At 42.6% G+C, this 20,945-nt stretch overlaps 3 protein-coding genes across 5 annotated transcripts; 2 read left to right on the top strand and 1 right to left on the bottom strand.

Moving 5' to 3' along the window:
• The first annotated feature begins 1,430 nt into the window (after window positions 1-1,430).
• On the top strand, window positions 1,431-3,820 carry dlx6a (distal-less homeobox 6a). The gene is made up of 3 exons (XM_049750906.2): window positions 1,431-2,800; window positions 3,183-3,376; window positions 3,461-3,820. The coding sequence occupies exons 1-3, from the start codon at window positions 2,494-2,496 to the stop codon at window positions 3,698-3,700; spliced, it is 741 nt and encodes a 246-aa protein (XP_049606863.1). The 5' UTR covers window positions 1,431-2,493; the 3' UTR covers window positions 3,701-3,820.
• Window positions 3,821-6,855: 3,035 nt separating this feature from the next.
• On the bottom strand, window positions 6,856-8,416 carry dlx5a (distal-less homeobox 5a). The gene is made up of 3 exons (XM_049750905.2): window positions 7,858-8,416; window positions 7,568-7,752; window positions 6,856-7,383 (listed from the first exon to the last, which is right to left on the bottom strand). Exons 1-3 carry the CDS (start codon window positions 8,207-8,209, stop codon window positions 7,066-7,068), a joined length of 855 nt encoding a protein of 284 aa, XP_049606862.1. The 5' UTR covers window positions 8,210-8,416; the 3' UTR covers window positions 6,856-7,065.
• Window positions 8,417-9,659: 1,243 nt separating this feature from the next.
• Window positions 9,660-20,837, top strand: ago2 (argonaute RISC catalytic component 2). 3 transcript variants are annotated; one of them, XM_049750990.1, is made up of 20 exons: window positions 9,660-9,890; window positions 10,802-10,849; window positions 10,919-11,099; window positions 11,173-11,293; window positions 11,363-11,544; window positions 11,681-11,817; window positions 11,901-12,035; window positions 12,118-12,205; window positions 12,382-12,529; window positions 12,607-12,726; window positions 12,808-12,930; window positions 13,021-13,154; window positions 13,238-13,422; window positions 13,505-13,664; window positions 13,744-13,834; window positions 13,909-14,103; window positions 14,190-14,324; window positions 14,396-14,497; window positions 14,577-14,776; window positions 14,845-20,837. In XM_049750990.1, exons 1-20 carry the CDS (start codon window positions 9,872-9,874, stop codon window positions 14,951-14,953), a joined length of 2,613 nt encoding a protein of 870 aa, XP_049606947.1. In that variant the 5' UTR covers window positions 9,660-9,871; the 3' UTR covers window positions 14,954-20,837. The 3 variants fall into 3 exon arrangements, with proteins under 3 accessions (XP_049606947.1, XP_049606945.1, XP_049606944.1); XM_049750988.1 differs by having other exon boundaries at window positions 12,808-12,948; XM_049750987.1 differs by having other exon boundaries at window positions 12,808-13,154.
• Window positions 20,838-20,945: the final 108 nt, after the last annotated feature.

Below are 20,945 nucleotides of genomic sequence, written 5' to 3'. Positions count from 1 at the left end.
GCCCATCCTCGAGGCATAATGCATATAATTTTCCACACACACAATTTATGTTTCATTCAGTAAACAACACATCAAACGTTTGCATCAGTGCGTAATTTCTGTGCGTAAAAGCGGTGCGCCACCGTTTGGCGTGAAAGGCCGCGCACGTGGTCATTGGCGTGTGGCGTGTGTGTCTTCGACGCCTTCCTGGCTGTCTGTGACACGCCAGTGGGCGACATCAAGTCTCATAAAATGCCTCCCGGTCTCTCTCTATATTCGCAACCGCGCGCCGGCCGGTTCACTCTCTGGCTTTCCAGTCAAAGCCACAGTCACACTATTCTCGTGGAGCCGCTGCTCCCATTTTACGCACACATATGATTTCCACGTGGGGCCACGCGGGGAAGAAAAGACACGCCGTGTCAAACAGCAAAGTAGGAAAAATATTTGACTTTAAAACGCTTTAATTTTTTTCCCCCCTAAAGCAGGTGGGGTATCAGGGGGGTCCCACGGCTTGATAAGTGATTTTAAAGAGTCATTCATCAGTGTTCATAAGACAGACCACTTATGTTAAACAACCATTGATTGAGCTGTGGGTCAATCATCTACTTTCGGGAACTAAGTGATTTTTTTTTTACATGTGAAGTTGATCATTTTGGTCGTTTTGGTGAGCTGAAAATGGAGAATATAATTAACACTCATTTGATAATAATAAATGATGTTCTGAACTAATATTTCTAAAATATCGAGAAAATATTCCGCACTCTCACCTAACGCGATCTCTTAATGAGCCCTGGTGGGGTTCTGAATTTCTAAAACAACAAGGTGCAATATTTATACTAATGCGGACAACAGAAAAATGAATTATATATAAAAAAATGATTGGCTATTTAAAATGAATATGTTTAAAGTACAAAAACTATATTAGCAATAAAATGAGCAAAAACGAACTTACCTTTAACCCTCCTCCCATATAATTCGATTTTATTCCAATTAATAAAATAAAAATAGGTTCAAAATAAATACATCCACGTTCTTGCAGCATTCCCCGCTTCGTGCATGCTCCTCTCCTGCTCTGCAGCTGGTGTAAAAATGATTATGCGGCAGCCGGGTTGTTGCACTTTTAAATCGCACAAAAGTAAATAACAACCGTAGTTGACGATAATAGCAAGGTAGCAAGTTCTTGTTAGACGGAAAAGTGAAACTAAACGCCGCGTTGAGACGAGCGTTCTTGATAAGAGGATAATTGAGGCGACACTGGCGTGTAATTAGGGTATAATTTATACTATATCCACTTTTATTCCAGCCTCCCAAAATATAGCCAGTTCACCATCATTACGGGGAATTGTTCTACATTTTATGGCTGCAATTTGAGTAAAGTGTGCCCGCTAATCAAATAGGTCTTTGCACTACCTTGACTGAACGTAATTACAGTATTTCCGTGGCCTTTTTATTTTTTATTTTTTTTTATGATGCTTTAATGCTACACACTCTGCAGGGGGTGGGTAGAAAATTGTGATTTTTTTCCAATGATGCAAAATTAAATATGATTTTGTAGAGGTAATTTTAGGCCTCAACTCAGGGTGAAAAAAAACATTATTTTGGAATCTCCAAGTCACGAGTTGCATATGGGGATGTTATTATTGCTAATATAATTACTGGTTGTGCTATGTGCCTGTTTCGTTTCAATAGTCAGAGCAAACTGATGGGATAAATTGTTATAGTAAACAGAGGAGGGCTGCAAAAAAAAAAAAAAAAAAAAGGGGGAGGGAGAATCTATTTCATGATAATTGTTAGGGGCAGTCCAAACATGCAGTGAAAATAAAATGTATAAAAATCGAAATGGAATAGAGGCCCTTATTCCATATCATATCCGGATATTACACTTATTTTTCCACATAACCTATATGCATGTCCTAATTGGTTTAAAAGGAGTCAAGCAAGAGTGTGATGTGATGGAAAAAATAAGCAAATGTGTGTTGCTGCTTCGTTATGCTCGTGCACAATAATGTGCCTCGTCGTGCGTAATTTGGGTGTTTGGGTTGGGCAGGAAAGAAGAAAGTGAAAAGCGATAGGGCAATTCCAAGCAGCTAATCTTGTCTGTGGGAATTAGGCGTCTTTCCCATCCCGTATTATTCCCCCCTCGTAGTTGTAGTCGAAGCTGGTTAGGTGGGTTAACTCCAACTCAAGTCTCCGTCAAGCGCACAGCCCTGCATGATGACGTCGCGCCCGGATGACCAATAGGAAGGCGCTGCCCTTTGGAGACAAACCATTTTACTTGTAGTGTCTGAACCAAGTCTGCAAGCAAGGGCGCAATTTTAACAGTAAAAATCTTCCACCTCTTCTAGCGTACTTTGAGTGAGAATTATCACGCGGACGGGAAGATTAAAATCGCTCGTGGCGGGACCTGATCGGAAAAGAGCAAGCGCGCATGCAGTAAGGAGAGAGAGGAGAGAGAGGACGCCGATTCGGTCTTGAGAGAGAGGGGGGTGAGTGCTCTCAAGGCAGAAAAATTCGATGATGACCATGACTACGATGGCTGACGGTCTGGAGGCGCAGGACTCGTCCAAGTCTGCTTTCATGGAGTTTGGCCAGCAGTCCCACTCGCAGCAGAGCTCGCCGTCCATGGCTGGCGCCCACTACCCGCTCCACTGTCTCCACTCGGGAACGCACCACCACCAGCACGACAACACCGCCGCCTACCCGGCCGGCAACACCTACAACAGGTCCCTAGCGTACCCTTACGTGAGCCATCCGCACCACAGCCCCTACCTGTCCACCTACCACAACAACACGGGGGGACAGACGCGATTAGACGGCGCAGGTAAGACCAAAACCGCCTCTGTCATTTTTTTTTTCCCCCCCTCTCCGAGCTCCACGCGTGCGTAAAAGCAGCCAAATAATTCGATTATGTTCTCAAGCCATCCTTTTATGTCGGACGTTTATGTCCTCCTCGCCCCCCCTCCAAAAGGAAACAACAACAGGGTGTGATCATCCGCACCGTGCAATCCCCACAACCACGCGAATAGAAATCAAGCAGCCTTGAATGTTGTAATTAGCATTTAATTGACACGTCATTACAGGCGATATCTGAAAAATGACAGCTCCCGAAAAAAAAGGAGGGAGGGGGGGGGGGTCTCACTGTCACATGATATCGCCGATTTGGACGTGATTTTGAATGATAATTGCTTCTTTTTTTGTTGCAGAGCAGCAGAAAACGACAGTGATTGAAAACGGGGAGATTCGTTTTAACGGCAAAGGCAAGAAGATCCGCAAGCCCAGGACCATTTATTCCAGTTTGCAGCTGCAGGCGCTCAATCACCGTTTCCAGCAAACCCAGTACCTCGCCTTACCTGAGCGGGCCGAGCTGGCCGCCTCTTTAGGATTGACACAAACCCAGGTAGGACGAGGTAGACGAATTCTACATCGTTATTATTCGATCGAACGAGCTTGTTTTCATTTCTAATCGCATTGCAATCCGCAGGTAAAGATTTGGTTCCAGAACAAGAGGTCCAAGTTCAAGAAGCTGCTCAAGCAAGGCGGCAACCCGCACGAAAGTGACCCCATGCCGGGTTCCATGACCCTCTCCCCGCGCTCCCCGTCCATCCCGCCCATATGGGACGTCTCGGCCTCATCCAAAGGAGTAAACATGGCGGCCAACAGCTACATGCCGGGCTACTCTCACTGGTATTCATCACCGCACCAGGACTCCATGCAGAGATAGGCCTCCGGATGCGGCCTGGAATTTAGGACCGAGGATATGGAGGGACCGGCATTTTTAAGAAAAAAAAAAGAAAAAAAAAAAAAGCATATACTGCTGTCATCCGTCACCAAATATCGTCAGTGACATTTGAGCCAATTTGGGAAAAGACTGACTGCCCCCCCATGTGGACTTGTGCACTGCAAGTTTTTTGTTGATTTGTTTGTTGTTGCAATGGTCTGTCTGTAAATAGAATCAACCACTTCACTTGTACATACACTTTTTATGTCCTGTCAGATTGAGTAAACGGTGACTCAAAACATGCTCTGTGTGCTTTTAAAAAAAAAAAAATTCTCACTCGTATTGGGCCAACATCGCATGCAAGAATCGCGACATGAATGCATGAATGCACGAGCGAGGAAACGAACTTACCCTGCACCGCCGCCACCTCCAAAGACTCTCGCCGCACGCAGGTCATTCCACCCTCAATTATTGGAAGTATTGACAAAATGTTTTCTGCCGTTTCTCCGTCCTAATGCAGGCCGTTAAAAGCCAAGCTCTGTGGGATCGATGCCGAACAAAGCAGCCAGCTGCAGCGCCGTTCAATATGAAGGAGATATTTGGGACAATTTGCCGGGTTTTTATCCAAGTGAGCCTTTTTCTCCCTCTTTCTCATAAATGCAGGCATAATTAGGGTAATTTTTGATGTAGCCCGCTGATTACAGCGTTTTTACCGTCAAAGATAATTACCTGTAATTTTCTACCACTTTAATACTAAAAGGCATCTTTATTTTGGTTTGGAGGTAGCACGGATGGAACAAAGGGGGGAAATTATTCCGTTATTCATATACAAATTGCCCAGAAGAGAGAGCGTTGGGGATATTATCTGAAATGACGACTGCATGGTGAAAAGACTCCAGGCAGCTGTCAACGTCGCGGATGCCCCACTGGCGTGCATTCAGGCTACCTGGGGGCGGCCACCCCCCACCACCAAACACACACACACACACACAAACAAGCTCTATGCACCACATGACCTGCAAGCATGCATGTGCCAACATGAAAAACAACAAAATCCACAAAAATCATAAATAACACCTTATGTCACCCATTTATGATAGATAGATAGATAGATAGATAGATAGATAGATAGATAGATAGATAGATAGATAGATAGATAGATAGATAGATAGATAGATAGATAGATAGATAGATAGATAGAGAGAGAGAGAGAGAGAGAGAGAGAGAGAGAGAATATTTTGCAAAATTTACAATTTATAGCTATATATATATAATAATAATAAAATCTATATCATAATAGATTTTTTTTTAAATTTTATTTTCCCATTTCCAGCAGCTCAAGCATTGGTCCTGGGATGAAGGGCCTTACCACTGATTGTTAGCATATAGATTGACGATGCGCCTGACCACATATCGACCTGTCAATCATAATGCAAATCAGGTCGACTCATTATGACTAAAGGAGAATCCGTGCAGAAACATCTTACCTTCCTGGTGCTTCTCAATATTACGCCACGCGACGGCCGGGGAACACAGTCGGTGGCTCCGTACGCAAATCCAGGTGGGAAAGTGTTTGCACACCGTGGTAAACTCTTATATATTGCCTGCAAAATTAGCTGTTATTACTGTCACTGTTTAGTGATGGCGAGCTGGGGAGAGAGGAAAGGAGGGGAAAAAGGGCCCTCTGCAATCAGGAACCGTGCGCATCTTTGCAAATTATAGGTAATTGTCAATGTCCAGATTATGATAATAGGACCCTAATCCTGCATGGAGAATAATTATTGTGAAGTGTTACAGTTGGAGCTGTCCAGTAAAACTAACTGTCATTATTATTTTTTTTACTCATTTATTACGTAAAAAATAAAATAGTGGGGTGTGGTATAGCTGAGTGGAAAATATTCGGTTGGGAATAAATGTACAGCTCTCCATTACTCGAGTGTATTGCGTGTGCTGTGTGGAAATATAATCGTGAGATTTATGATTTATAGGATGACAAACTCCATACCCGTCCATGTGCCGTGGGGAAATAGCCAATTTTATTTAATTTGTCCGAAAATTATTTGCTATACAAAAATGAGTAAACGGCGGAACAATTATATTCCACTAAGCGGTGAGCGTTTGTATTTTCTGAATATAAAATATAAAATAAAATATACATTTTAATTTTTTTTTTAAAAGCCCCGGAAGCGTTTTCATGGTCGATTTCAAAACATATTATCCACTATTAATTTGGCTTGCCGTAGAAAACCTGGTTCAACATGAAGGTGGACCTTGCGTGGGTCAGTGAGTGGGTCAAATACAACGTTTTTTAATAAATGTGAAAAAAAGAGAAGGGTGCATTGTATTTAAAAAAAAAAAAAAAAAACGCATACGTGAGCTCTGTGCGCATGCGCGTGGAAATTCAATTAGCTCCATTTCAAATGCTTAAATATGTCTTGTAAGCGGCAAGGTTTGTTTAGTGGTTTCACGGTGGCTCTGGCTGCTAATGACATGGTGACGCTGCGGAGGATTTCGCCTTCTTTTTTATTTTACCCGGAAGGTGGGCTGCGGCCGGGAACGGCAGAGCTCTGGAGCCGGCCTACCCCCACAGGAATGCGGATTGTCTCAGATCTCCGTGCCGGTTTCCCCCACCACGACCCACCACCTCCCTCCGCGTCGCCCCCTCGCTGCCATTCAAAGCGTCTAATTGTAGGGGACACAAAGCGAGGGAGACTGCAGACTGTCTGTAAGCACGCACACACGCAAACACACAAAATACACATGCACACGCACACAATCTTTCTTGCTGTCGTGTGGAAAGCAACACAATCAATAATAATGACAAATGTCGGGAGGAGAAATACGTTCTAAAAATGTATGAATATAAAAAAATGTGCAATTAAAGCCTCGCTCTCCTTTGAAATTGCAATTTTAGTGTCAGATGTATTAACTGGATTTTTAAACCGTTGCAAATCCATAAAAAATGGAAATAAAGGACGAGGCGTGCCAAGTGAAACATAATCTGAATAATTCATCTCGACACTGCTGTGATTTACAAGCATGTGATTTAAAAACGTCACCCGAGGCTTACAGTTTTATGTTTGTGAGATTGTGCCGAATTTGACAGTGTAAATTGGCAGGACAGATAAGACGGAAAAATAAAATTGGAGCTTGCAGAGTTCCATTGTCCATTTAAACGTTTAATAGTCTTCAAAAAATGCAATAAATTACATGCACACATTTACACATTTTACACCTTTCTTCTATGACTGTCAAATACATTGCATATTCCCCTGAAATGTCAACACGAGTCCCATAGAAGTTTTTTTTAGAAAAAAAATAAATGAACAACAGTTTTTTTGTTTTGATTTTTGTGATTTTTTTTTTTTTTAATATAACGTCCCCGCTCCGAGAGCCAACGAGTGCTGTATCGAGTTGGGGGTCTGCAGGTGAGCGGCCACAGAGCTTCCGACCGAGGAGGGATACCACGACCCCGAGCTTTCCAAAAAGTTAGAGGCCGACGTGTTGAGGCTTTGTGGCTGCAGGCTGTGCGGCCTGGAGGGCCCGTGCGTGTCCCACACGGCGGGGGACTGTGGTGAGTTGCACGCCATGGGGTCGCTGGAGCTGGGGCTGTGTTCCGGGGGGAGCTCGCCGTTTTTCATGATCTTCTTCATTTTGGATCTCCTGTTCTGGAACCAGATTTTCACCTGGGGCATAGCAAAAAATATATATACATATAAAAATATTCACAGCAAAAATTATAATACAGATGTATCATGTAGAGGCGCAATGCAAAAGCGCACGTAAATTACGCACGAAATTACATACATTACAATAAATCATAAAATAAAATCCCGCAAAATTACTGAAAATTATGTTATTTAATCTCACCTGTGTTTGTGTGAGACCCAGCGAAGCAGCCAGTTCGGCTCTTTCGGGCAAGGCGAGGTACTGCGTGTTCTGGAAGCGCCTCTGCAGGGCAGCTAGTTGGAAACTGGAGTAGATAGTCCGAGGTTTCCGCACTTTCTTCGGCTTCCCGTTCACCATCCTCACCTCAGGCTCAGCAATTTCCTTTTCTGTATAAAATAAATAGCTTAATTTAATTCCTTATTTGACCAATCAACTAAGACCAAATGATTTTTTCCTGCAAAAATAGCCCAGCTAATTAAAATAATTCTTACCTTGTGGACTCGGCTGAGCTCTGCTATAAGCACCAGCATACTGGTGGTAGGCTGGAGTCGTGTATGAGCTGTAGTCTGAGTAAGATTTGGTCGGAAAATTCCCAGCAGATGTGTTCACGCCCGGGTACTGGTACTGGTAGGCGTTGAGCGGCTTTCCGTACGAGGCTGAAGTGGGCGAGCAGTAACCGTGAGAGACTCCAGCGGCCGGACTGTAGTAGCCAGAATCCGTGGCGGTGGACTCAGGTAAAGTAGGAGATTCCTGGGAGGGATGATGCATGGTGGTGAGCTGGAAAGAAGTCTGGAAATTTGCTGGTTTGACACTCGGGATTCTCCGGTCAAATACTCCAGTCATACTTCGGAAGGGACGCTTGGAATAGTTCAATGTGTACAACAAAAAATACAAAATAGCCTATGCATTGAGGAAAAAAAAGAGGCGTAGAGGCTCCAAAGTGGCATGGAAACTACACTGACATTGTGGGAATAGTCTCGGGTCGTCGGGCTCTGTTGAAGACTGCAGCCAGGCGCGCAGCAAAGACTTGGTTAAATCCTAGACGCGCTCTTACGCACTGCAGGGAGGATCTGGTTCCATTGGCCAGGACGCACACACACACACACACGCACACAGATGCATACACGCTCACACACTCAATTCACAATGGTAGCTTCCTTATTGGAGGGGAACCACCCGGCCGTGGCTGCACACTCGTGTGGAAGCAATTTAACTGTTGGACATGTTGATTATTTGCACATATACATACAGTGTATTCTGAATCGAGCATTTGTTATTACGAATTACTTACAAAATTATAAAATCTATCCAACGGGTGTAAATTGCTGCAAGGAAAAAATAATGGAACAAAAATGCATCAGGTCCACATTACATTTTGTTTATTTATTTTTTTCCAGAATCAGTTTGTGCAGTTTCTCATAAAATACAACTCCCATGCAAGCATGATAAGCATCATATTAACGCACCCTTACCCGTCGATATTAGATTTTTAAATGGCCCAAATATGTTTAAATCCTAACAAAAGGTACAACTCGGAAAATAAGGATGACATGTAGTGGTAAACAGCGGCGACTAGTGGGCAAATTGTGTTACTACCCATAGGCTCACAGACCCGGATGTCATAAATGTATTTAAAAGATAGATCTATAAGCACGGCTAAAATTTAAATTTTATTGTGGGGATCATACTTTTGCTCTTATTTTTAGTAGAAATCGTTATTTTGTCGCAAATACAATCGGTATATGTTTCAAATATTGTATACAGTACTACATCCGTGCTGATCGTTATGACCCGGAAATACTTTTGAAAGCGCGCCATTCTTGCTCCCGAATCATATACAGCACAGTGAGTATATTATACTGTATACGTATTAATAAAGTGATAATATTATCTTAGTGGTTGTAACACTGCTACATAAGATGTTAAATGGTGTTAGAAAAATCAAAAAAATTGCTTTTGTCTCTTCATCTATGACGAGTGCGTGGCTTGCGTCGGGCGTCATCAGATGAATCACCAAGATAGTTCCCCCCCCTCCTGAGAACCCAAACGTAAACGCTCCTCTTACAAATGTAAATATCAATTTATCCATTTTTAACACCACTTATCCTGTTCAGGGTCGTATAACAACAAATTGGGGGATATATGGCACAATATAAAACTGAAGAAAATGTGTAATGATGGAAGACAAAACAGTTCCGCGTGTGAAAAACGCGACTGGTGGCGCCAAAGAGGGCGTAACCGAAGCCGGAAGTAAGCACAACTGTATTATCTGGTCACTCTTTACCATGCTAGCTTCGCACTCAGCTACGGTTTTGTGAGTTGGGGGGATGGGGCCGTGCCGAGGATGATCGACTTCGAATATTTAGCAAATCTAACAATTTCCCAATTTATATTCCCTTATTTTGTACCGAACTACTTTTCCATCACGCATGACTTTCGGTTGGAGCTCACCAACTTGAAGTGGAGTATTTTTACGCCCACGACAGTGGTTTAAAAGTCGACAAAATGTATCCCACTGCTGGAGGTAAGTGGTACAAGCTAACACGAGCGTCGGCTAAGTCACAGCTACCAAAAATGAACACAACCGTAAAGATTTTCGGCTTCTATTCAACAAAAAGTGAAATTATTATCTTTTTGTAAGGATATAGATCATACAAAATGTTGAATCTCGGCTCAGTATTACGTGCAACAGTAATTGAAGAGCAAGCTTAGCGTGCAACAACAAGCTGCTGTTAGCCAAGTTAGCTTCGAGCCTCGCTCGTTCTTCCCAAACTTGGAATTTTTCAAATCTAGTTTGGGACTGGATGTGTGAAAAAGTACTGTAATTATTCGTACCTTTAACATTAGTTAGCGTTTACTAGATCAGTTATGATGTTTGTGTATGGCTGATAAACTTGGTTTGGGGGAATATTTAGCGCCTGATCGTGCCATCTAATCTCATCACCAATCTTAGCTGAGGCAAAGATGTAAACACGCTTATGCTCTATACACTTTAATTAACCCATCTGTCGAAGCAGTGCGTGTATTTTTATTTTTTATACATATAAATAAAGGTTTGACGTAATAGGCTACATTGAAGTTAAGTTGATCTAATTAGTTTAGACCGGTTCTGCTTCATGCGATGCATACACACCTTCATTGTTATTACGACTTGCAAGTGTTTTTTTTTTGTGTGTGTGTTTTTTTAGTTGTTTAATAATGTTTGTAAATGCATAATTTGTTGGGCATTACTTTAACATCTTCATTTCTGTATTATCTCGAGGGTAATGGGTGGCTCCCGCTTCTTCAGATTAACAGCTTGCTTTAGTCCTTCTGGCCTCGTATTGATAAGATATCATTTAAAAATGGGACATATGCTACTCCAAACAAACAAAACTCTACTTTCCCTTTTACTTTTCTTTTTTATGTGTAATGTTTTTTTTTTTTCTCGTTTAGCTACAGAGATGTTTGAGGGGCCTCGTTCTTCAGGGTCAGCCAGCTCTGGTAAATTCCTTTCAGTGCAAGTTGTAATATTTTAGTAACTGTTATTCTAACTGTTACTTTCTGTTGCAGAGCCACCGTCATCCCCAGTGCCAGAATATGTGTTCAAGCCACCCTCGAGGCCCGACTTTGGCACCATGGGCAGGACAATCAAGCTTCAGGCCAATTTCTTTGAGATGGAAATCCCCAAACTGGAAGTGTACCATTATGACATTGACATCAAGCCAGAGAAATGCCCCCGGAGGGTCAACCGGTGCGTGCGAGATTCTGCTGGCTTGCTTTCAATAATGTTGTCAAAAACGAAATTGTTTTTCCCCTCTCCTCAGTGAAATTGTGGAGCACATGGTCCAGCACTTTAAAACTCAGATCTTTGGGGATCGAAAGCCGGTGTATGATGGCAGGAAGAACTTGTACACTGCCATGCCCTTGCCCATTGGCAGAGACAAGGTGCGTCTGATTTTCACGACGTCACAATGGTGTGACTTGCAAGAATTTATTCCTTAATATTCTCCACAGGTGGAACTCGAGGTGACCATTCCAGGGGAGGGCAAGGACCGCAGCTTCAAAGTATCCATCAAGTGGGTGTCGTGCGTTAGCCTGCAAGCCCTGCACGAGGCGCTGTCAGGGCGGCTACCCAGCGTCCCCTTTGAGACCATCCAAGCTCTGGATGTCGTCATGAGACATTTGCCCTCTATGAGGTACGTCCCAAAATGCCATGCTCAGAACCTAGATCACAGTATTATTTGGATCATGGTGGAATTTCTTTAGTTTGTGATCAGTGTGAGAAAAATAAAGTACAGTATCCCTTGATTTATTTATATTTTTTCTTCCTAGGTATACTCCAGTGGGTCGTTCTTTCTTCACTCCCTCAGAAGGCTGTTCAAACCCGCTGGGTGGTGGCAGAGAGGTGTGGTTTGGCTTCCACCAATCTGTCAGGCCTTCGCTTTGGAAAATGATGCTCAATATTGATGGTAAATTAATTTCCATCATTGACTCAGTCATTTTTCTGTATGTAACTTCTAAATGAATTCCCTTTCATTTTTTTGCTTTGCAGTTTCCGCCACCGCGTTCTATAAAGCTCAGCCTGTAATTGAGTTCATGTGCGAGGTCTTGGATTTCAAAAGCATTGAAGAACAACAGAAGCCATTAACAGACTCTCAAAGAGTTAAATTTACCAAAGAAATTAAAGGTAGCGTGCCCTTTTTTTGGGTGCATATTTTCCGTGTCTGTCTTACCTTGACTGACAAAATATTTTATGTGACTCCTTGCAGGCCTGAAAGTGGAGATCACACACTGTGGACAGATGAAGAGGAAATACAGAGTGTGCAATGTGACCAGAAGACCTGCCAGCCATCAAACGTAAAAATAATCTGATTTTTTTTCTTTTTTATCCCTTTCTGCTGTGTGCATGCTTTCTTAAATATTTGTCTGCCAGAAACAAACGTCATCCTTTCCATAGCAACAGAAAAATGTGACCTCTCATGAATGTCGGGGTGGTTGCGACATTCCAATTTTGAAGTCATGCTGTTCCACAGGTTCCCCCTGCAACAGGAAAACGGCCAAACGATTGAATGCACCGTGGCGCAGTACTTCAAAGATAAGTACAAACTCATCCTGCGATACCCCCACCTGCCATGTCTACAAGTTGGGCAGGAGCAAAAGCACACCTACCTGCCTCTAGAAGTAAGCAACCGCCAACGCAGCCAAGTAAGAAGTTCATCCACCAGCTATTTTTCTCAAGCCTGTCGTTGCGCTTCCAGGTGTGTAACATCGTTGCGGGACAGCGCTGCATCAAAAAACTGACAGACAATCAGACCTCCACGATGATCCGTGCCACTGCTAGATCAGCACCTGACCGTCAGGATGAAATTAGTAAACTGGTGAGTGTGAAAAGTTCTGCGGGAACGGTCATCAGCATTGTGAACTCCCGTCGTCAACCAATCAAAAATGCTCGTGTCCAGATGCGAAGCGCCAATTTCAACACTGACCCGTACGTCCGCGAATTTGGCGTGATGGTGAGGGACGAGATGACGGAAGTGAACGGCCGTGTCCTCCAAGCACCCTCCATTCTGTATGGAGGCAGGGTATGTCCATCAGCAGTTGTAAGTACAGTGATGGCTAAAGATGGCGTCCCGGGAATATTGCGACATTGTCGCTTTTATTGTCCTTTCCAGAACAAGGCCATCGCCACGCCAATCCAGGGCGTGTGGGACATGAGGAACAAGCAATTCCACACGGGCATCGAAATCAAAGTATGGGCCATTGCGTGCTTCGCGCCACAGAGACAGTGCACTGAACTCTTACTCAAGTGAGTCACATTCATGGAGGATTTGCGTTACGATATGTGGACGTGTCGAATTCTGAACTGGAGAAAAAAAAAATCTGTTTCAGAGCATTCACAGATCAGCTCAGGAAGATCTCCCGCGATGCAGGCATGCCCATTCAGGGTCAGCCGTGCTTCTGTAAATACGCGCAGGGCGCCGACAGCGTGGAGCCCATGTTCAGACATCTCAAGTATACGTACCAGGGCCTCCAGCTGGTTGTAGTCATCCTACCAGGGAAGACGCCCGTCTACGGTGAGGGATCCCAAAGCACGTTTATCCTCCTTGTTTCATTCGTGCAGCGCGTGTGATCACATTCGATGCAATCGTATTGCAGCTGAAGTGAAACGTGTAGGAGACACAGTCCTCGGTATGGCCACGCAGTGCGTGCAGGTGAAGAACGTCCAGAAGACGACACCGCAGACCCTCTCCAACCTCTGCCTGAAGATCAATGTCAAGCTTGGAGGCGTCAACAACATCCTGCTTCCTCAGGGACGGTCAGTGGAGATGCATCTTACTACACTGGTACCTCAACATGCAAGATGTTTACGTTTCAATGATTTCTATTTTTCCTAGGCCGTTGGTGTTTCAGCAGCCTGTCATCTTTCTTGGCGCTGATGTCACTCATCCTCCTGCAGGAGATGGAAAGAAGCCCTCGATTGCAGCTGTAAGAAACGTCTCATAGTTGGCACCCTTTTCATAACCGCGTTGCTCAATGGACTACAATCTTGTTGCCCACAGGTTGTAGGCAGCATGGACGCTCATCCCAGTCGATACTGCGCCACCGTTCGCGTACAGCAGCACCGACAGGACATCATCCAAGACCTGGCCACCATGGTCAGAGAGCTGCTTATCCAGTTCTACAAGTCCACCCGCTTCAAGCCCACCAGAATCATCTATTACCGTGATGGCATCTCTGAGGGCCAGTTCAACCAGGTGATGTCATGATACACACTATGAGTAATCCAAAAAATAAATCGGTTCAATTTTTGATCTCCTGTCTTAATTTTATCCGCCCACAGGTTCTTCAGCACGAACTGCTTGCAATCCGAGAAGCCTGCATCAAGCTGGAGAAGGACTACCAGCCTGGTATCACCTTTGTAGTAGTCCAGAAAAGACACCATACCAGGCTCTTCTGTACAGACCGAAACGAAAGGGTCAGTATTGTGTCCTTTGAAATGTCTTTTAGCAAACACCGAATCATTTTGTTTTTGTTGCTTTTGTGCAGGTTGGAAAGAGTGGCAACATTCCCGCGGGCACAACAGTAGACACCAAAATCACTCACCCATCCGAATTTGACTTCTATCTTTGCAGTCATGCTGGCATACAGGTAAAAGCACTGATTATATTTTGGTCTTCTAAAACGCACAACCAGTTCCCGCCTCAACCCAAATCCGTCCCGACTGCAGGGTACCAGCCGGCCATCTCACTACCACGTGCTCTGGGACGACAATCACTTCTCTTCTGACGAGCTGCAAGTGCTCACGTACCAGCTGTGCCACACATACGTGCGCTGCACCCGCTCCGTTTCCATCCCGGCGCCCGCCTATTACGCTCACCTCGTGGCTTTCCGCGCCCGCTATCACTTGGTGGACAAAGAGCACGACAGGTAAGGATGACTGGCGTGTCCGCCGATGAACGCCGCGTGATATTCACCCCTGGATTTTCTCACTTCAGTGCCGAGGGTAGTCACACATCAGGTCAGAGCAACGGGCGTGACCAACAGGCCTTGGCCAAAGCTGTTCAGATCCACCAGGACACCCTGCGCACGATGTACTTCGCCTGAGAGTTCGGGTCGGCGTGGGTGCGAGACCCCCACCCCCTCCCACTGAGGCAACACACTACCTTGCTGTCGGCTGTGTGCTTTTACTGTGTGATGTCCCTTTCTAAAACACCTGGCAGGTACCCGAGCCTAACCCACTGTCTGTAAGTTGCAAAACAAGTCCTCTCTATGGTGAGCTATATATATATATATATATATATATATTTGTATATGTTGTGAGAAAATATGTCGCAAAGTATGAAAGGAAGATTATTCCAAATGGTGCTTTATGGATTAGGACAAGCACCTCAACTCCCTCTGTTTTATTTTTATTTTAAATCCTATTTGAGGGGGCATTTTCATTTGCTCCTCAGATGCATATTATTCAACAGCCAATCGAAGTGCACTCTCAAGAAAGGGTACTTAAAAATGCAAGTGCTTAAGACTTTCACATCAGGCACTATAAGAAAGATGGAAGTGCCATTACGAGACCACCTTCGATCATGTTTGTTTTACGATTTGATCCACGTCTTTTTATTCTAGTATTTGTCCCCGGTGATCATGCTATGCCAAATCTGGGACAATTAACCATTTTACGTCTTGATATCAACTCTTGAACCGACACTTAAAATATTCCAGGGCTTTTAGTATTTTCATAGCTACAACATAGCTATCTGTTTTATTGAGTTTTTTTTTCTCGCAACTCAACGGCCGTGCTGAAATCATGTATTGGGACCGGTTCCCAAAAAACATACCTTTTTTTTAAATGTACTCTGAGCCGTGTTTATAAGACGCACGATGTACAAATCAATGCAGGGAGCAGAAACAATATTTTTTTTGCTCCCTTGTTGTTTTTATAGACTATTTTTAATTTCAGTTAAACTTTCTAACAAATATGCATGTTTTAGAAACGTAGATTTGTTTTTTTTTTCCCCACCTCCCATATGTTGGTGCGCCGTTTCCATAGCGATGCATTTGGTACAGTAGCCTCAAAGTTGCAACATTTCCGAGATCAAATTCTTTCTAAAAAACAACCGAAAGCATTTTTGTCGCACACCGGCATTGTTTTATGCAAACGACTTTTCTCTTGAGTCTTTTAACGATGAAGAAACTCAGCTATATTTTGAATAAATCTTCAGTGGAGACTGCCGAAATAGGAAAAAAAAAAAAGAACCGGCCCAAGAGATAATTTTAAGTAACACTATTTGTGTATAGAGTCCAATGAAAATATTCTCTTGCCTTTCAAGACTGTTTACGGTCATTCTATAGACATTTTCTATTGTCCACTTTTATCAAGTTTAAGCTAGCGAATGTTCATTGTCTCGAACGGGGTGGATGTCGTCTCAACTTCGAACTATGCATTGTTTTTAACCACGAGATTTAGCCGAGGAGACATCTCACCTCAAATCTGGAGTGTTTTTATAGACGTAGATAGCGCATTTAGCCGTTTGGAATCATGTCGCTTTTTAGTCGTATCGCTTTTTTCGCGCGGTCCTTTGTAACGATTTTTATAGCTTGACAATTGGGCCTGCTCTCAGCCAAATAAGATTACAAAAACCTCTCACGATAATGACTCAAAAGCACAAAAACAACCCTGTGCGAGATGTTTTCACTGTAAACCACCATCACTGGACCGGCCCACGCGTTGTGTATTTAATTTTTTTCTTTCACCCCCAGACGTGTGTTTTGGAAGGAAAACAATCGAGACTTATTCTTCCCATCTTACTAGCAGAAATCCGACTGACTGTGTTTGCGGGGCATTCAGAACACCACGTACTTGATCTTTCCTGTTGATGTCAATCTTGTACTTTATTGGTGCTCGTCTCAAAGCATGTACATGTGGATGCACTTTTGATAGCATTAGCATTAGCATTGGTATGTGCTCCAGTGGATGTGTGTGAGTGTATCTATCTGTGTGAGAGAAAACAAGGAGTCTCGGCCATATTGTGACACTGGTGTAATTGTATGGAAATGGCCTCGTGTTCTACCTCTTGTTACCTGTTCAAGTGTTATGGTAACATCACACTGCCGGCCATTTCTGCATAATTGCCCCTGCTATCAATCGAAATGGCATTGATTTTTATTTTAGGTGGGTTTTTTTGTACGTGTTTGTATTGTCATAGTTCAACTCATAATGCGGAGCGGGGTTGTGGTTTTATTTCTTGAAGGGGCTTTAGCATCGAGCTGCACGACCAAATTCTTGAACTGCGTCGCGACTCGCTCACAGCTTTTTCTTTTTATCGATTTTCTCTATGCACAGTGACGCAGATTATTATTTTTTTTTGCCACCCTGATCCATTTCGACAATTCAATCATGGCTTGTGAGTCATTTTGAAATGAAGTATGCCGCATCAGAGGAAAATAGAACTGGAATTTATTTTACAGTCAGTTATTTGCATGGCCACAACGATGCTATCTAGCCGTTGGTTGCTCCGCCCCTTGTATACCTCTAGTTTGGCAAACACAAAATTGACTTCAACCCCTTCTCCCCTCATCATTCCATCTATCTGCGTCTCTTAACGCAGAGCCATGGCCAGGAAGAGTTTTTTGATGGGCAGTGTGAAAGTGTCTCTTTCCCAAAAGGGTTTGTACTCGTTTGTCTCGTCTTGGTGTTTGACTTGACCTACTACTATACCAGCACCTTAGAATGCCAGAACGTAAATCGCGTTTTCCTTTAAATATATCAAGTCCAACCTTTTTTTTTTTTTTTTTTGATGATGTTTGTTTTGCACTAAAACAAGAATGGATTTTGTAGCTTCTTGCAGCATTTTAGCCTCTTTGTATTCTGAAAGAAAGCAGTCAGTTGGCTTCCTTCGCTGAGCAGGCCCAAGCCAAAAAAAAAAAAAAATAGCCTTAGCCCCGACAGCAACAAACGCAGCCAGCATTTTTTTTTTCCCCCCACAAATATCCCGACGCAAATGTTTACCGCGTGTGGCGCCTTGCCATTACGACAGCCGAGAAGTTGAATCGGTATTCAATTTAACATGAATTTGATCCAAACCACATCAACACCAGATTTAAAGAAAATGGCACCTGGTTGCACCAGGGCTGCATACATCCTTTTTTTTTTTTTTAAATCACGATTTACATTTTGCATACTTTTAATTTAAATGCACATATTCACCTTAGTTGGACTGCTTTGTGGGTGTCCGTCAACTCGGACAGACAGACCAACCCGCTAAACATAAGCTAACCAAAACGTCATTTCCCGCTCTGGTAGAAATGAGTTTGTGTGGACAAGAACATTTTTGTTTAGCAGACTAGCAGGGCAGGTTTTGAGCGAAGCTAGACGGTCTATATATCAATTAGGTGCCCGCGTCATTACCGTTGGGTAGTCATTTATCTCCTCTCTGTGCTAGCGCTACAACGCTACGACCCATTTTCCTTGCTTCAGGTAATAATGAATGTATTTATAGCTCCTGTGTGGTTTGTAATATGATGTCGTTTAGCCACCTTTTTACATTTCTAATTAGATTCTCGTGTATGGCCTATTTTTGTATTCCTCTGGGGATTGTTCTCGTATTTATAGGTGATCTTGGTTCTTAAGTCAGATTCATTGTTGACTAGGCGTGCTCCCCCCCTTTTTTTTGCAGAACTATACATTACACGTTTTCGTGTTAGTGGACTCCCACAAGTCCCAAATGGATTTTTATTTTGTATAAGCAGTTTGTGTATGTATGATGGGTGTTTTGGTGGGATTCTCATTAGCGATTTTTTTTTTTTTTTTTGACTTTGTGAAACTTAGCCCGCAGTCTCGATACTGCTGCCCTCTCTAAAAGCTTTGCCCGACTTCTACTCATTTTTGTTCACGAGTCAGTCTCTTATTATATATATATATATTTTTTATTTTTGGGTGATTGTATAACGCCACAGCTTTATTTCCTGTCTGATTGAAACAGCACAACTTGTCGGAAAGTGTCATTTTAGTCCACCCAATTCTCCAAAGCCACATGGTCTTGTTTTGTTTCCCCGTCTGGTTGTGTTAATGATTGACTTGAATGTTCAAAGCAGTCAGCACAAATTATAAAAAGACTTCTTTTTTTTTTTCCTCTTGTATTTGAAAAGCATTTAAGAACCGTGTGGCTTCTTTTTACCAGCGTGGGGGGAAAAAATAATAATAACCTACCTCAGAGCATAGTGCGGTGCTAGCTAACATATTAGCCCTGAGTTATAATAACGGAAAGAAAAATCCCAAATTGTAGAGAGAAATAAAAGTTTATATCACGTGCGAGAACTGTTAGATTGACAAGCAAAGCATTGGATATGCTAAGGGACCAAATTTTAAGGGATGGTGTTTCATACAAAAATGGATTTACACTGCCCAAATTTTTTCTTTTACACTTCGCTAGATAAGCAAACAATAATTCGACCAGATTCAATCTTTTATGCTTTTATTTTTGTTAAGATGTTGACATATGTTCAGAATTTGATACGTATCAAAATACTAACCCCATTTTAATCTCTATTCAAGTCAATTGAGTATTTTTTAAAGCTATTTCTTGTGCAATTTGAAAATAAAATATCAAAATTATCACTTGAACCACAGTGTAAATCCAACCGGTGACGTGGACATCAGGAGAATTAGTGTCACTTTCACCATTACCAATATTCAATTACTGGCCAATCAGCATAAAATGTTGAAACACTAACTGACCCTTTAAAATAAAAATCAAACTGAAGTGACTGCTTAGTCGAAACGAGACTTCGTCAGTTTTCAAGCTGAAGTTTGATGGCGTGTTGTCAATACCAGTCAGTGTTGGTAACCGCCATCTTTTTTATTTTTTATTTTAACCACCATGTTACATTGAAAAGCTTTCCTGCCGCCACTGTCCAGCCAGTACCGCAATAAAAAAACAATTCCGTTTGCTACTCACTACCATCTTCCACAGCCAAGCAATCCATCGTAAACTAACCGCTCAATTCTCCGAGTCCCGCTGCCGGTCTGCCGTTTTTTTGTTTTTCTTTCCTAGCCGCGGCAATTCTGGCCCATAAATGCTGCATATAGAACGATCAGTATTTGTGTTTTGCACTTTCCAAGCGGTCTCCAACACGGCCCGCTTGAAGTCGGCCTCAACGTAACGAAAGAACTGACGAGGTATTTGATGCTCTCAGTAGGAAAATGAATTGTCATCAAATAAAATAAAAGTCGCAATATGATGATATATATATATACAGTATATATAAATCTATACATCCATTCATGAAGTACCTCATAAGCCTGATATATGCTGCATTGACTTATTTCTTTAGTGTACTTCATTATGTCCAATAAAATTCCGAATACTCCCCCCCCCCACCACCCCCGTGGGGAGGTTTAAATTCAACAGGTTCGACGACAATCAGTCTTCTTAATTGAGAAACCAAACTCCATTTTGTGAGAAATATTTCATGGCTGCTTCCTAATCGGCGCCATAAAAGTATCGTTGAAATTTTGGTGAAATTTGTCTTAATTGAGCAATATTTCCTTGTAGATATTGCATTGGCCATAACGAAAAAATTTAAATTCAGCCTTCGCAGCCATGTCAATTTAAACCTCCCTTCATTTATGTGTTCTATTGTATTATCTTCTCCCTTCTTTCAACCATGACATGCCAAAAATGAATTTGCAGTCATTCCTATTCTGATATAGGGAGGGAGTGGGTGGGGTCTTTATATATTGCTCATTTTCAATTCCTTCATCTACTTGCTAAGCTCCTTTTTCGGGGTGTTGTAAAGTTTGTAAAGCTTTTGATTTCTGTCTTATGTTTTTTTTTTTTTTTTTTTGGTCAATGCTTACAAAACACAAGACATGCTGTAAAACCCTGTTAGGACACAATGTGAATACGCATCACTTCATGTAGTTCTCTCTTTGGCTTAACTGTAAGTTACATTAATAAAAAGACAAAAAAAAAATTTGAAAAAATTAGAACGTTGCGTCATTTTGGTGCTTTTATTTTAGGTTAGTCATTTTTCCCCCTCTTCTAGTGTTGCACTAATATTTGTTGTATTCTTTCAGCCAAACCTCCCCCCTAAAATG

Source organism: Syngnathus scovelli, chromosome 19, assembly GCF_024217435.2.
Source record: "Syngnathus scovelli strain Florida chromosome 19, RoL_Ssco_1.2, whole genome shotgun sequence".
Taxonomy (NCBI): domain Eukaryota; kingdom Metazoa; phylum Chordata; class Actinopteri; order Syngnathiformes; family Syngnathidae; genus Syngnathus; species Syngnathus scovelli.
This window is presented reverse-complemented; position numbering and strand designations above follow the sequence as displayed.

Coding starts and splice junctions, on each gene's coding strand:
- dlx6a (XM_049750906.2), top strand. CDS start 2,494: ATGATGACCATGACTACGATGGCTGACGGTCTGGAGGCGCAGGACTCG. Junction 2,801..3,182: donor GACGCGATTAGACGGCGCAG/GTAAGACCAAAA, acceptor TTTTTGTTGCAG/AGCAGCAGAAAACGACAGTG. Junction 3,377..3,460: donor TAGGATTGACACAAACCCAG/GTAGGACGAGGT, acceptor TGCAATCCGCAG/GTAAAGATTTGGTTCCAGAA.
- dlx5a (XM_049750905.2), bottom strand. CDS start 8,209: ATGACTGGAGTATTTGACCGGAGAATCCCGAGTGTCAAACCAGCAAAT. Junction 7,753..7,857: donor AGCTCAGCCGAGTCCACAAG/GTAAGAATTATT, acceptor TATTTTATACAG/AAAAGGAAATTGCTGAGCCT. Junction 7,384..7,567: donor TGGGTCTCACACAAACACAG/GTGAGATTAAAT, acceptor GCTATGCCCCAG/GTGAAAATCTGGTTCCAGAA.
- ago2 (XM_049750987.1), top strand. Junction 11,294..11,362: donor TGCCCATTGGCAGAGACAAG/GTGCGTCTGATT, acceptor TATTCTCCACAG/GTGGAACTCGAGGTGACCAT. Junction 13,155..13,237: donor TGCACTGAACTCTTACTCAA/GTGAGTCACATT, acceptor AATCTGTTTCAG/AGCATTCACAGATCAGCTCA.